The following is a 13,464-nucleotide window of genomic DNA, read 5'->3' as shown; positions in this document are numbered from 1 at the left end:
CGGGGGGGGGGGGGTGTGTGTATTTGTGCCCTTCTGTAAATTTTGCATTTCAGGCAGATTTGTGTATTAATTTTAAAATGCTCGGCTTTGCTCATCAGGGAGAGGGCAGCGGGCTGGGGGGGTTGTGGCATTGAGGAGAACTACTGGAAACCTTTCTTCTGAAATTTCAGTGGATGTTTCAAGCACGCACCTCCCCATGGTCATGCAATTAGGTACTTGCTTTGAAGAGAGCTTGGAATGCCGCAATGTGGTTTCTGTGCTTGCCCCAGCGCTGTATGTGCACACAGCCCTGACTTTTCCATGCCTGCTCAAGCTTTGCTCAGAGATCCCTGTTAGGACTCAAATGTATTTTTTTAAATGCTTCTCTCGTCTAGCATTCTGCCCCCTGCCCACGTACATACTAATTTGGGGTAAAGCCAGTGTGTTGTAGTGGTTAGAGACTATGACTAGAGAGACCTGGGTTCACATCCTGGAGCCAGTTTGGTGTAGTGGTTAATAGTGTGCACTCTAATCTGGGAGAACTGGGTTTGATTCCCCACTCCTCCACGTGCAGCTGCTGGTGTCACCCTGGGTTAGTCACAAGCTTTTTTAGAGCTCTCCTCTCAAGGGCAGTCCTCGAAAGAGCTCTCTTGGGCCCCACCTACCTCACAGGATGTCTGTTGTGGGGAGAGGAAGGGAAGAAGATTGTAAGCCGCTCTGGGACTCCAGGTGAAGGGCGGGGTATAAATCCAATCTCCTCCTCCTCCTCCTCCATCACTCTGAATGTTATAAAAAGTTTTAAAGGGGGGAGGGGAGGAAAAAGATGTTTCAGGCCATAAGTTTAGACGCCTGTTCTCACCAGCATCCCTGGTGCTCTATGTTGGTGGGCAAGTAATAGGAGGGTTTGGTGTCATCTTGCACTCTACTTCGTCTGTGCAAGTTGAAATTACAAGTCTAGCTCGCCATCTAGTGATGCATAACACTAAAAGAGCTAGAACTTCTGGTTGCCGCACAATCTTAGGATCTCCTGGCTATACTACACACGCTACCATACGATAATTATTAGTACAAGGTCACCCAGCCAGCTGCAATAGCAGAGTAGAGATTTTAACCTAAACTTTCAGTGCCTAAGGACTGAGTCCGTATCATAAGCCAACATGAAAAGCCTCTTGCTGTACCTGGCAATGCTGCGCAACCACAGCGAAATGCCAAAAATTTGCTAAACTTGTCTCTCAGATGCCATTTGATATGCAACGTTTTTGCTTTATTTATTTTTATTTGACTTCATGTATTTTCTCCCCAATGGGACTTCTCTCCCCAATGGGGACCCAAAGCAGCTCACAACATGGTTCTCCTCTCCTCTCTGTTTTATCCTCACAAACAACCCTGCGAGGTAGGTTAGGCTGAGAGGATGTGACAGACTCACAGTTACCCAGCAAGCTTCCGTGGCGAAGTGGGGAGTCGAACCTGGGTCTCTCAGATCCTAGTCTTATGCCCTAACCACTACACCGCTCTGGCTCTGCTGGCTTTGCGACAGCCTCTCCTTCTACCTAGCAGGCCCTATGGCCTCTCCCCTGACCTCTGTGGATTCTTTGGTGTGTTTTTTTAAACAGATAGATGAGCTCTACGAAGCCTACTGCATCCAGCGGCGGCTCCGGGATGGCGCCCATAACATGGTCAAGGCCTACACAGCTGCCTCACCCGGCAGCAAGGAAGCCCGCGAGAGTTTGGCCGAAGCCAGCAAAGGTTATAAAGAATACACAGAGGTGAGCCAAGATGGGAAGAGGATGGGGGGAAGCACCACAGGCTAGGCCGTCTCGGTCGGTGGCATTTAATGGGCCGCTGTTTGATGTCTTTCCTTGACAGAACATGTGCTTGTTGGAGAGCGAACTGGAGGGTCATCTGGGAGAGTTCCACATCAAGATGAAAGGTACCGAGCCCCGGGGAGTATGATATGTCACACACAAGCTTGCCAATATTTTGGCAGCCGTTTTGTAACAAAAAAAGCAGCTTGAGTGTGGTTTTGAATGGGGGGGAGGGGGCTCCTTAACATTTTCTTCACCAGCACCTTTTCTCCCCCGTTGTCTCTGGTCCTCAAAACCTCTTGCAGGGCTCTTTTTGTAGAAAAAGCCCAGCAGGAACTCATTAGCATAATAGGCAACACCCAACAGCAGAAACTCGTTAGCCTAATAGGCCACACACCCCAACAGCACAGTTCATTAGCACCCCCCCATTAGCCACACCCCCATGTCTTCCCTTGACTTGCCCAGTTGCCCCACGGCTGCGGGATGCCTGGCAAGCTGGCCCTTAAATGTCTCCCCAATCCTTCCAGGGGGGGGGGCCCTGGCCTGCCTGCTTCGGAGTCGCGGGGGGGGGTCGCTCTCCATGCCTTCCCTCTGTAGCCACGAGCACAGACGTTTTAGCTGTAGTGGGTGTGGCCAACTCTGAAGCCAGCCGGAACTCCATTCCTGTGCGTTCCTGCCCAAAAATAGCCCTGCTAAGGGACTGGGGTGTCTGTTCTGACTCTTTTTCCATTTCTCTTGCAGGGCTGGCCGGCTTTGCTAGACTCTGCGCTGGGGACCAATACGAGGTTTGTGAAAAAGGGCTGGCATTCAGGTTATATAGCTGTGGAGGGGGCTTAGATGCTGGAGAAGAGATGTGACAGTGCTTGGCTGGTGCTTGAACAAACCGGTTTGAGGGGTTGAGTCTGTCTGTCGTGCTTGAAGTCTTGCTTGGTAACAACCCCGGGTGAGGTACATTGGCCTCCTCTGTGATGTTATCCTCACCCCTGGCTCTGGGGATATTGTTGCAGGCTGGATCTCCACATCGGCTTCTTTTAGGCACCACACCAAAACATTTCTTGTCATCCAGGCTTTAATGAAGGGGTTGATCTTTTAAATAATTTTTATGGTCCGTTTCTAGCCTGAGAACTATCTTATGAGACTCGTCTTAGGCAACTAAGGGGCAAACCTGAGCTGGTCTACTCGGAATCCTACTCAGGTGTATTCAGTGGGACTTCCAGCCAAGCGTTAGTATTTAGCTGTACATGTTTTATGTTGCCTTTTCTCTCAGTGGGTTTTTGATGCTTTTTATGGCTTCTGTGCTGTGTTATGATTTTATCGTTTTATTTACTTTGTGAGCCTCCTCCAGAGGAGGCAGCATATAAACTCTCTGAATGAATTAAGAATTCTGAGACAGCCGCATGCTGTTTAGTCGGCCTGGCTGACTCCAGTGTCCTGTCCCTCCCCACCCTTGTGGCAGATCTTCATGAGGTACGGACGGCAGCGATGGAAGCTGCGTGGACGCATTGAAGCCAACAACAAACAAGTGTGGGACAGTGAGGAGATGATCTTCCTCCCCCTCATCACTGAGTTCTTGTCCATCAAGGTAACCAGCACCTTCCTGACGAAGCGGTCCCTTTCTCAGGAAAGGCTAGCCAGTTCGATGTAGTGGTTAAGTGCACAGACTCTAATCTGGGAGAACTGGGTTTGATTCCCTACTCCTCCACTCGCAGCTGCTGGATGACCTTGAGCAAGCCATAGTTCTGTCAGAGCTGCTCTTGAAAGAGCAGTCCTCGAAAGAGCTCTCTCAGCCCCGCCTACCTCACAGGGTGTCTGTTGTGGGGAGGGGAAGGGAAAGGAGTTCGTAAGCCGCTCTGAGATTTCGAGTGAAGGGCGGGGTATAAATCCAATCTCCTCCTCCTCCTCTTCTTCTTCTTCTTGTTGTTCTTCTTCTTCTTCTTTTCCTTTCTCTTCCCAGGTGACAGAGCTCAAGAGCCTGGCCAGTCACGTGGTCGTGGGGAACGTCTCTTGCGAAACCAAGGACCTGTTTGCGGCTCTTCCCCAGGTGGTGGCCGTGGACATCAATGACCTGGGGACCATCAAGCTGAGCCTGGAGGTCAACTGGAAGTGAGTGGCCAGAGGCGCCTGTTCATTTAAAACGTATATGCCCTCTCTTCAGACACATGCTCATGGTGTCTCACAGCGTACAAGATAAAATCAGTAAAATTAACCCATTACAACCAGCCAGTCAGAAGCCCAGGAGCAGAAAGGCACATAAAACACCCCAGCTGCGCAGAAAACATTCAGCCTACCAAGTTTCTCCGCTGATGAGCCATGGAGAGGGTGCTGTCGGGTGATTGCAGAGACGGCTGAGATGCTGCAGGACACAGTGGTCGGAGGGCGTTATTTAGTATGGACGGATCGTGTCCCTTCTCCCCAGCTCCACCCTGCTTTTGGAAAGCTGGCTGAGTGAGGTGCCCAAGCTGCCCCATGTGGACCTTCCTCTCACACATACCACCCCTGGTCTGGGTTGCTTGGGCCTGGTCTACCCGTACAGCAAAAGGAGGCGGTAGAGTCTTGCACTGATACAGACTGTACCACTTCACCATGTTTTCCAGTTCTCCCTTGTGTGTAGCTAGGGGGGGAACCCCTTCCTTGCAAGCGCAAAGCTTGGCACGACAGGCTGGGCTAGAAGTTAGTTGTATTTATTTACATTATTTGCAGCCTGCCTTTCTCAAAAGAGATCCAGGGTGGGTTACACAATGCTGATCAGTGCAGTCAGGAATGAAAAGCAATGCCATAAGACTAGGAATTGCAGGAATCTGAAAACGGAGCTCTTGTCTGAACAAAGCTTAAGTCATTAAATGTGACGTGCGAAACAATACAAACCCACGGTGTTACATCCGTAGAAACCAGTGCATGTTCCTGGGCCAGTCTGCTAGGATGTAGTCCTGTTTCCTTTATGAAAATGCCTTCCTGGACAGTTCTGCTTTACATCATTTGGGAAATGCCAGGAGTGTGGGGGGACTTTCCAACCTCCATAAGGTATGGGCCATGAACAGGCACACGAACAGGCAGTTGTTGGTCTTGGCCATCTGCAGGGTGGCTCCAGGCCCTGATCAGATGAGCCAGGTTGGCGTGGTGGGACGCAAGTGGAAAAGCGGTCTTGCAAGATAGGAGGGTCCAAGGTTGTGCAGGGCTTTGCATGTAAGAGCCAGTACTTGAACTGAGCTCAGTAACTGATGGGACTACAGTGGAGTGACTACAGAATGGGTGTGATCAGAGGTCATTTCGGGGGGGATCGCGGGGGATCGCAGTTCCCCCGGGTGAGGTACGGGGGGCGGGGCACATGACGAAGCCCCGCCCCCTGCTTCCGGCCCCCCCGCTTCCTGCCCTCATTCAGCCAGGAGGAGGCAGGAGAAGAGGGAGGGTAAGTTGCTTCCTCCCTGCCTCTCCCCACCCCTGCCTGCCTGGGGCCAGGGAGGGCTTCGCGGGGCTTCCTTGCACTCCCGCCAGCCTTGCAGGTCCACCGCCGGGCCCCTCATGGGGCTCGGCCGTGGAGCTGCAAGGCCGGCAGCAGCCGGGACCGTTGGGGGCGGGGTGTGTGGCCTTATGACACACTTCCGGTGATGTCAGGGGGTGTGACATATGCTAATGAGTTATGCTAATGAGTTCCCCTAGCTCTTTTTCTACGAAATGACCCCTGGGTGTGATATGCATGCTCGGTCCTAAAGCAGTGGTGTGTTTTAATGTTCTGTCTCCTGCCTGCATGGTGTTCCATCCTCTGGGGGTAGAACGGTGGCCATTCATGCTGTTTTTTCCGTTTCGGCATCATGGCAAACAACAGTTAGCACAGAGCCATGGTTTCTTACTCCGGCTTGCCAGGCAGCCTCAAACCGTGGCTGTCAATGTCAGAGTCAAATGCAACTTGCGTGATGTATATGTTGAACCTAAGAGTGAACTAAGGGAATGTGTTGAATTCCCTTTCCCCGGGCTGCCTCTGCACCACAAGACGGAGGAGGCCAGCCATTCTCACTCTGCTTCCTTTTGTTCAGCCCTTTCGACAAGGAAGACCAGCCATCGTCTGCAAGCACCGTGAACAAGACATCCACGGTCAACAAGAGACTCTCCATGTACAACCAGAGCCCGCCTGACACACCCTCAATGCGTGAACAGGCCTTTTATGTGAGTGGTGTCTTTGGGCAGGAGATTGTCGGGGTCGCAGGGAGGGGAGCGGGTGGGGTTCTCTGTCTCTTCCCTCCTCCCAAGAGCACGGAATGTGTACAGCTCTGTGCGATGCCTTCTTTTCCATCTATGCTGTTTACATTATGGCTCATAAGCGGTCTTGGAGAGCTATATGGTATGCAGTGTGCACCTTCAGGCTGTTGTCTGGGTCTTTCTCAGATGTACTTGTTAAATTGGCTACTTTTATGGCCCTTTCCAAGCTGGGACAGCGCAGCCTTTTGGCTGTCCAAGAGGAATAGACTGTCACATCATAGCGGCCTCGGGCTGTAGTCCACAGGGCCACTCGCCTCGCCACGTAAAGATGCACAGCATCTCTGTCTGTCGCCCTCAGGGTTGCAGCTTCCATTTTGCCTTCCAGTGCCCAGTTTGGGGAGGGGCCACAGCTCGGGGCGGAGCACCTCCTTGTTGTGCAGAAGGTCCCAGGTTCAATCCTTGGCATCTCCAGCTATCAGGGTACCGTTGTAGATGATGTGAGAGACCGCCACCTGACAACCTGGAGAGCTGCTGCCAGTCTGAGTAGACAATGCTGAACTTGATAGACAAATGGTCTGATTCAGTATACGGCCGCTTCATGTGTGCACGCGTAATATAGAGGGTTAGGTCCCATAGTTGGGGGGAGGGGGATTTTCTCCAATCCCGGGAATGTTGACTTGCAGAGTTATGGGCCCCTTGGGGACTAGCGGCCGCACGGTCTGATTCAGTATACGGCCGCTTCATGTGTGCACACGTAATATAGAGGGTTAGGTCCCATAGTTTGGGGGGAGGGGGATTTTCTCCAGTCCCGGGAATGTTGACTTGCAGAGTCATGGGCCCCTTGGGGACTAGCGGCCGCATGAGTGAGGGGTCTGCACCAATGAGCCGAAAGGAGCCACAGCGGCCTCCATCCATTAGCAGAGCCGTGTCGACGAAAGCGGTCTGAGGGGTGATTCTGGTCTCTCCCCACTCCTCAGTGTAGCCTCCCGATCCGTCTGTCTTTCTTAGTCCCTGTGGGTCCCTTGATTCTGCAGGTCAGCTTCCTCTGGGTTGAGGAAGGAGCCCTGGGGGATTTGGAGAGGAAGGCAAAGGTCTGCCTCGGTCAGCATCTTCTGCTGACGAATCTTTGGATCTAGCCCATGGCTTTGACCAACTGATGTCTCTTTCTTCTTCTTAAAAACAATGAATGGACTTCCTTTGCTCTCTATGCCCGCTTCTGATCAGAGACTTTGAGTCTGGTGTTCCCATGGCATTTAAGAACGGTAGACGTTTTATGTTCTTGGGTGCAAGGAAAAGGGGACTGTGTCCTCCTTGGAAGGAAAGCTGCTGTTAGGGCCACTGGAGTTTACGGAGACCATCAGTGGGCCTGATTGTTAGGCATGGGGAGGGATTGAACAGGGACGGGTGGGTGGGTTTCTTAATTCCGATTGATTAATGGGAGATTGGGGCACCGACCTATGAAGACCTGGGTGGTACCAACCCTTGGTACTGACGGTTGCCTCTTTCTCCAACCAAGAGCTTTCCACGGGCGGCGTCACCCAAGCCAAGATGGGCCTTGCTGGATATTTTCCGGGAGACCCTCCTGGAGAGGCTCCCCCGGAGTTGCTCATGCAGCGACGTCTCCTCTGTGCAGCTCAGCACGAGGGCAGTGCGGGACTCTGTAAGTGATGGCCCCGTAGTGTTCGCATAGCTTCCCGGCGTAGAGGAACATGCGCTCTGCCTCCTGTGCATTAGCCTGTGACACTCTTCACCCCCTCCCCCATTTGAAGCCTGCTGCAGTAGAGCAAGAGAAGTGCTTATCCATGCCAGAGGGGGCTGTGCCCCTCCAGGCCACTCGGCAGTCCTCCCTGCCCAACCTGCTTGTTATGTGCTTGCTTGCTGCTGCCCCTTCAGGCAGGATGAATGTAGTGCAGGCAATTCCATCTACATTCTGTCGCTGTAGATTCCTTCCTTACGTTGCCGGTACAGAAGAGAACCAGTCTTATCACCCAAGCCCATTTCAGAGTTTAGAGGTCACTGCAGCAAAAGACCTAGGGAGGATATTAGGAATGACGGTCCTTCAGATAGGTAGGTCCACGGTCATCAAGGTTTTTATTGGTCAAAACCAGTACCTTGAGCCCATGGGTTGAAGTAGGCCAGGAAATTTAGAAACCGTGTAGAAGAAGGCTTTAAATGGGAAAAGCTTGAATGGAAGGCCAGGAGCCAGTGTCCCTCTATTCTGCATGAAGGGTATGGAGTCAAACAGATTAGAAACAGGGGCTTATGCCCATCTTGTTTCTCAGAGACACTGTCTCCTACTTGACAAGGGAGACTTGAGTTGTTAGAGCAGGAGGGGAAATGATATCCCAGGATAGCTCTGGATCCATTTGCACCTGTAAGAGAAGATGATTCGGCTGGTCGTGGGTTGATAGGCTGCATCCTTGAATACAAAATACAGAGCAGGTATCTCTTGTTTGCGAGAATGATACCATCTTCACAGGTCCTAGCAAGGGGGCTTCTTCAGATTGCACGCCCGCCCGCTGTAAAATAAGGAATGGTCTGAGCAGCAGACGACCTTGGCTGTAAAAAGTTGTGAGACTCCAGTGGAAGAGCAGCAATCCCCCCTGTGTGTATCGTTTCCCCCCCCCTGCCTGCAGAATGAACTGACTCCCAGTGAGCTGGGCCGGGGGAAGGAGCAGCTCAGCGGTAGCCTGGTATAAAATGGTAGTTAGCGGCAGCTTGTTGGGGCAGGGGGTCAAAGGAGGGCTGTGTGGTGCTCATACAGACGCACCGTTTTCCTTGCAACCCCGTCCACTGATGCCCCCGTGCTGTGTTTCCTACAGAATATGCTGCGGCAACAGGAGGATCTGGAGAACGGGGCGGCCTGGTCCATATCTTCAGAGTCGTCTGACGATTCTTCCAGCCCGCAGCTGTCCGGAAGTGCCCGCCACATGCCTCCCCGACCTGTCGTGCAACCCGCAGTGCAAGCCACTGCACCCGCCATAGAAATTGCCTTTACGCAGCCTGAGGACAAAGACCCACCGGCCCCACAGGAGGAGGTGGCGACGGTAGCCAACGGCCACGTGCCCTATGCCCGGACTCTTAGCCAGATCAGCGAGGCCAGCGTGGACCTGCCGGTTTCCGAGGACAGAGGATGTGCTGGCCCTCAAGAGAGAAGTCCTGGGGTCTCGCCTGCCCTGGAAACGAACTCTTTGGCCCAAGGCACAGCCTCCGTGCTGGACACTCGGATCAGCGAGTGTGAAGAGGAGGAGGCCGAGTTTGCCGGGGCAGCTAGTGTGGCAGTGGAGAAAGATGGGGACGTTGTTAGCCCGAGTCAGGAAGCTCCACAGCCTAAACCCTCGTTGACTGAGCCCAAGCCTGACTCAGTGGATCTGCAGCCAGTAGGCGTCTTGGAGGTGCCGAGACCCAAACCTGTAGACTGTGGACTTGAGGAGGCTATTGGTACTCTGGCCTCTTCTCTGGATGACTACCGGGGACAGTTCCCTGAGCTACAGACGCTGGAGCAAGAGCTGAAGCACCTAGAAGAGATTCTCTTGGTAAGAGTGCGGAGTAATTTGCACATACTTAGCCGTCTTTTAAAAAATAGCAGTCTAATCTTCTCAACAGGGTGTTGCAAATTCTGTCACTTGTACCGGAGTTCCACCAATGGAAGTTGGATTCTGGAGCCTGCAGACATCTTGTAAATTATTTCACAGTGTGCATGATTTGTTCTGCTGCTGCAATCCAGGAAGGGGCACTGAATAGCTGGCCTGGACAACAAGTCCTTCTCTCTAATCATGCTCAATTATATCTGCCAGCTATCCCCAATTCTGTCCTCCAGGGTTTTTAAGAAGAGTTTTGTGTGCTGCAGAAAGCGCAGGCGGCTTGCACTGTGAACATTCTGCACACCAAGATGTGCCTTTGAGAGCCAGTGTGGTGTAGTGGACAGAGTGGCAGACTAGGACGCTGGGTGACCTGGGTTTGAATCCCTGTTTCTACCATGAAAACTCATTAGGTGACCGTGGACACTCCCAGCCTGGCCTGCCTCACAAGTTTGTTGTAAGAAAATGGGAGCGGGGACAACAATGTTTTAAGCCACTTTGAGTCCCAACTGTGGGGAGAAGAGGGGGGGGTATAAATAAATAGAGGCAAATGCATCCTTCACCACATCAGAAGTGCTGAGGGGCAGGGAAGATGACATTCAGGTTCTGTGTTGAAATGTGATGCAGAAGTGCAGAGAACAGGGGAGTGTTTTGCTTGCATCTCATGTGTAAGACTTTGCCCACAATACTTTTGGACTTGTCTTCCCAGGACTGAGGGAGCCCAAAGGTTTTTTTGATAGGTGCTTTTGTTGGCTTACTTCAATGGAGCCTGAAATTCCTAAGGTGCTTTGACCCAGTGCCAGTTCCCCATTGAAGGGGTTTTTTTATGCCCCCCGAAGGGGATTTTTTATTTCTATAAACTACAAAAACTACAACTAAAAATTGGAAGGGGGAGGGAAACTAAAACCCTATCACTATAGCTATGGGAAATGGGAAGAGGACAAACTAATACATAAAAGACTACTTGATGGGGAAAGGAAGCTACTATTCTAAACTATTTCATCTATTGGATTTGGGGAAAGGAAAGTTAATACATGTCACGATCTAATTAGCTAAAAATAAGGCTTATTAACCTAATGTTTCAAGTTTGGTATACAGGTTGGTTCATTACAGTATTACTTTAAGAATATGCATTTAATAGCTTAACACAAATTCTGCCTTTAAGAACTGTTGTTCTTGTTAGTTCTTTTCTTTCTTATATTTTACGTTAAACATTTGGTCCATAAATATTTTGGCTTTTGGAACAGAGTCAATTTTGTATTTTTTATCCAGATAGTTGAAGCTCAGTCCTTCCAGGAATAACCATCTATATGGTACTCCCTTTTTTTGCAGAGTGAGAGTAAGCATCCTGTATAGTTTCCTCTGTTTTCTGACTTCATAGGGAATGTCTTTTAGTATTTTTATCTCTTCATTCTTAATTTTTAGGGGGTTTCCCTTTGTAGATTTTAACACTAGTTCTCTGGTAGATCATTTCGTGAATTTTAAATAGGTTTCCCCTGGGAGTTTATTTTTCGTTATAATCCGGGTCTTCCTGTTTATAATCCATTAATGGGGCCAAAGCCTCCGCCAAAAGTTCTTTTAAATCCTCATTCTTCTCTTCAGGGATCCCATGGAAACGTAGAACATACGTAGATCTTTCCAGCTGGAGCTGTATTAGTTGTGTTTTATCAGAGGATCTTTCCTTCTCTGCTTCATCTACTCTCTTGTTGATACTCTCAGTCTGTTTTTCCATTTTTTTCAATATTTTCTCAGTTACTGAGGTTCTTTTATCCATTTGATTCCGTTTTTTTTAACACTGTCCAGTTTGGCGTTGAGGTTAGTCATCTGTTCCATTAGGGGGTGCAGTGCATTTGCTCACAGTGAAGAAAAGTCTGTAGTTACTTCCTGGTTCTGAGAGGGAGTCGTTGGTATGTTATTTCCGGTCACCAGTTTTTTCTCCGGCGTCCTCCATCCTCTCCCAGCCATAATATCAACAAGAAGTAAGTTTTCCAAAACAAGGCAAAAGTTATACGATTAAATCCGCTTTGTATATATTGGCAGTTTTTGTATTTGCTCTAAGTCTTTTTATATCTGATTTAAAACTGGTTTTAAATCTTTTTCAACAAGGGGGGGGAGGTGCTTAGTCCCTCTTCCCTCCACGCTTCAAACTTAGGCGCTTCCAATTATTACCAAGGTCCGTTCGCTTTTTCACCGGAGCATTGCCTAACTCACAGTTTGGAGACCTGGAGATCTTTTGGAAGCATTTTAAGGTTTTGATCGTGGTCGCTTGCTCTGGCAGTCATCTCTAAGTGCCATATTGGCTCCACGGCAACGGTACCTTTTGGGGATAAGGTGAGCCTCAATTCCTTGGCCGTCGCCTTGGAAGAGGCTCTCCTCAGCTCCCCAGGCTGAGGGTCTCCTACAGAGACCCCGGGGAGGTCCGGGATGAACTTGGACCCCTCCCGTCAGCCAGGTCTCGGCGCGTCCCTATCAGAGCAAGACGGGACGCGCCGAGCAGCGAAACTCTTAAACCGGAAGTCCCCCCGTTGAAGTTTTGATAGCTGGTCTCCAAACATTTGGAGTTAGGACAGTAAGACAGGGGGCATTGGGGTGGGGGATTGTCCCCCCACTGCCTTATTATTAAATTCTGGTTAATATCATAATTGATTTCATAAAAGAGGGAAGTACCTTATTTAACCATGATAATAAAAAAGATCTCTCAAAGAGATTATTAACAGCATCAAGAATAGGTAAATCTTTCAAAACAGAAATAATAAAGATATTTAGTTCTTGAGAAGCGCATATGCAAGTGACTTGCGTGAATGAAATAAATGATCTAACTTACCTTCTTTGTTTAAAAAATAAGCAATTTTCAACTTGTTACAAATGTTTGTGACTTGTTTTGCTGTCCCTCAAGATAACTGTTTTGTGCAATTTTGAAAGTTTGGCAATAGGCCAGCCTCTGTAGATGCACACTTCAATAGTCAACTTTGTAAATTTGGGGGGGGGGGTGCATGCGCACACACATGCCTGGAAGTCATGGTTGACTTCTGGCGACCCCTAGTGGGGCTTGGACCTTTAGAGCGGTGACTTGCTGTACCTCCGTGTTTTCCTAGGAGGGCTCACATCCAAGTACTTGCCAGGGTCGGCCCTGCTTCGCTTCCGAGATCTGACAATATTGGGCTTGCCTGGGCTATCCAAGTCAATAGTCACCTTTGTAGAGGTCTGCCAGTCTTTGTGGGGACATTTTGTGGCAGTGACTAGAACTACTGTTGTCATGTGCTGAGGAACAAAATACATCTGTCAAATGTGAGCCCTAGTATACAAAATATTTGATCCTAGAATAAAAAAACTCATTAGTCTTTGTTGCAAGGCTCCTGTTTTGTGGCTTTTCCAGTGGACTAATGCATCTGCCCTTCTGGAATAATCCTTTAGTAAACCCAGTAGGGTAGGATATCTTTTTTTTTTTTTTAATACGGCTAGTTTACTACCTGCTGTTTTATTAATTTCCATCCAAACCTCTTAGATGGTGGGATGGGCTCCCTGAGGAGGTGAAGGGGGGGACCATCTCTAGATGTGTTTAGGGGCCCCTACAAGGCATCTTTGTTTGCTGGGGCTTTTGATAGCACGTCAGCGGCAAGCTTTTTGGTGCAGGGGGGATTTCACTCTGTGTGTCTCAGATTTGTATTTGTAAGCCTCCTTGAACTACAGGAAAGGTGGAGTATACAATTTTTAATAAAGTAAAATAGTATAAACAAACACCAGGTCTTCCCTCTCCCCTCTCTCTCTCTTTTTCTCTCTTTTCCGCTTCCAAGCTTAAGTGGCTGCAGTCACAGAGGCAGGAAATGGGGGGGGGAGAGATGTGCTTAAAGCTGAAGCAGAGAAAAGCCCAAATAGATTAACATCTCTGTGCTATTTGCTTTCCT

The 13,464-nt window shown here is 49.8% G+C and overlaps 1 protein-coding gene across 1 annotated transcript in view; it reads left to right on the top strand.

Annotated features, from left to right (window-relative positions):
- The window catches only part of FAM65A (family with sequence similarity 65 member A), a 64,719-nt gene that overhangs the window by 32,930 nt on the left and 18,325 nt on the right, over positions 1–13,464 (top strand). Inside the window, exons 6-13 of the mRNA XM_015407095.1 lie at positions 1,593–1,745; positions 1,846–1,909; positions 2,526–2,569; positions 3,241–3,366; positions 3,739–3,887; positions 5,816–5,945; positions 8,801–9,514; positions 11,838–11,890. Of these exons, the coding sequence (XP_015262581.1) occupies positions 1,593–1,745; positions 1,846–1,909; positions 2,526–2,569; positions 3,241–3,366; positions 3,739–3,887; positions 5,816–5,945; positions 8,801–9,514; positions 11,838–11,890 (1,433 nt within the window). The remainder of the gene's footprint in view (positions 1–1,592; positions 1,746–1,845; positions 1,910–2,525; positions 2,570–3,240; positions 3,367–3,738; positions 3,888–5,815; positions 5,946–8,800; positions 9,515–11,837; positions 11,891–13,464) is intronic.

Source organism: Gekko japonicus, unplaced genomic scaffold (assembly GCF_001447785.1).
Source record: "Gekko japonicus isolate JY-2015 unplaced genomic scaffold, Gekko_japonicus_V1.1 scaffold2778, whole genome shotgun sequence".
Classification (NCBI taxonomy): Eukaryota; Metazoa; Chordata; class Lepidosauria; order Squamata; family Gekkonidae; genus Gekko; species Gekko japonicus.
This window is presented reverse-complemented; position numbering and strand designations above follow the sequence as displayed.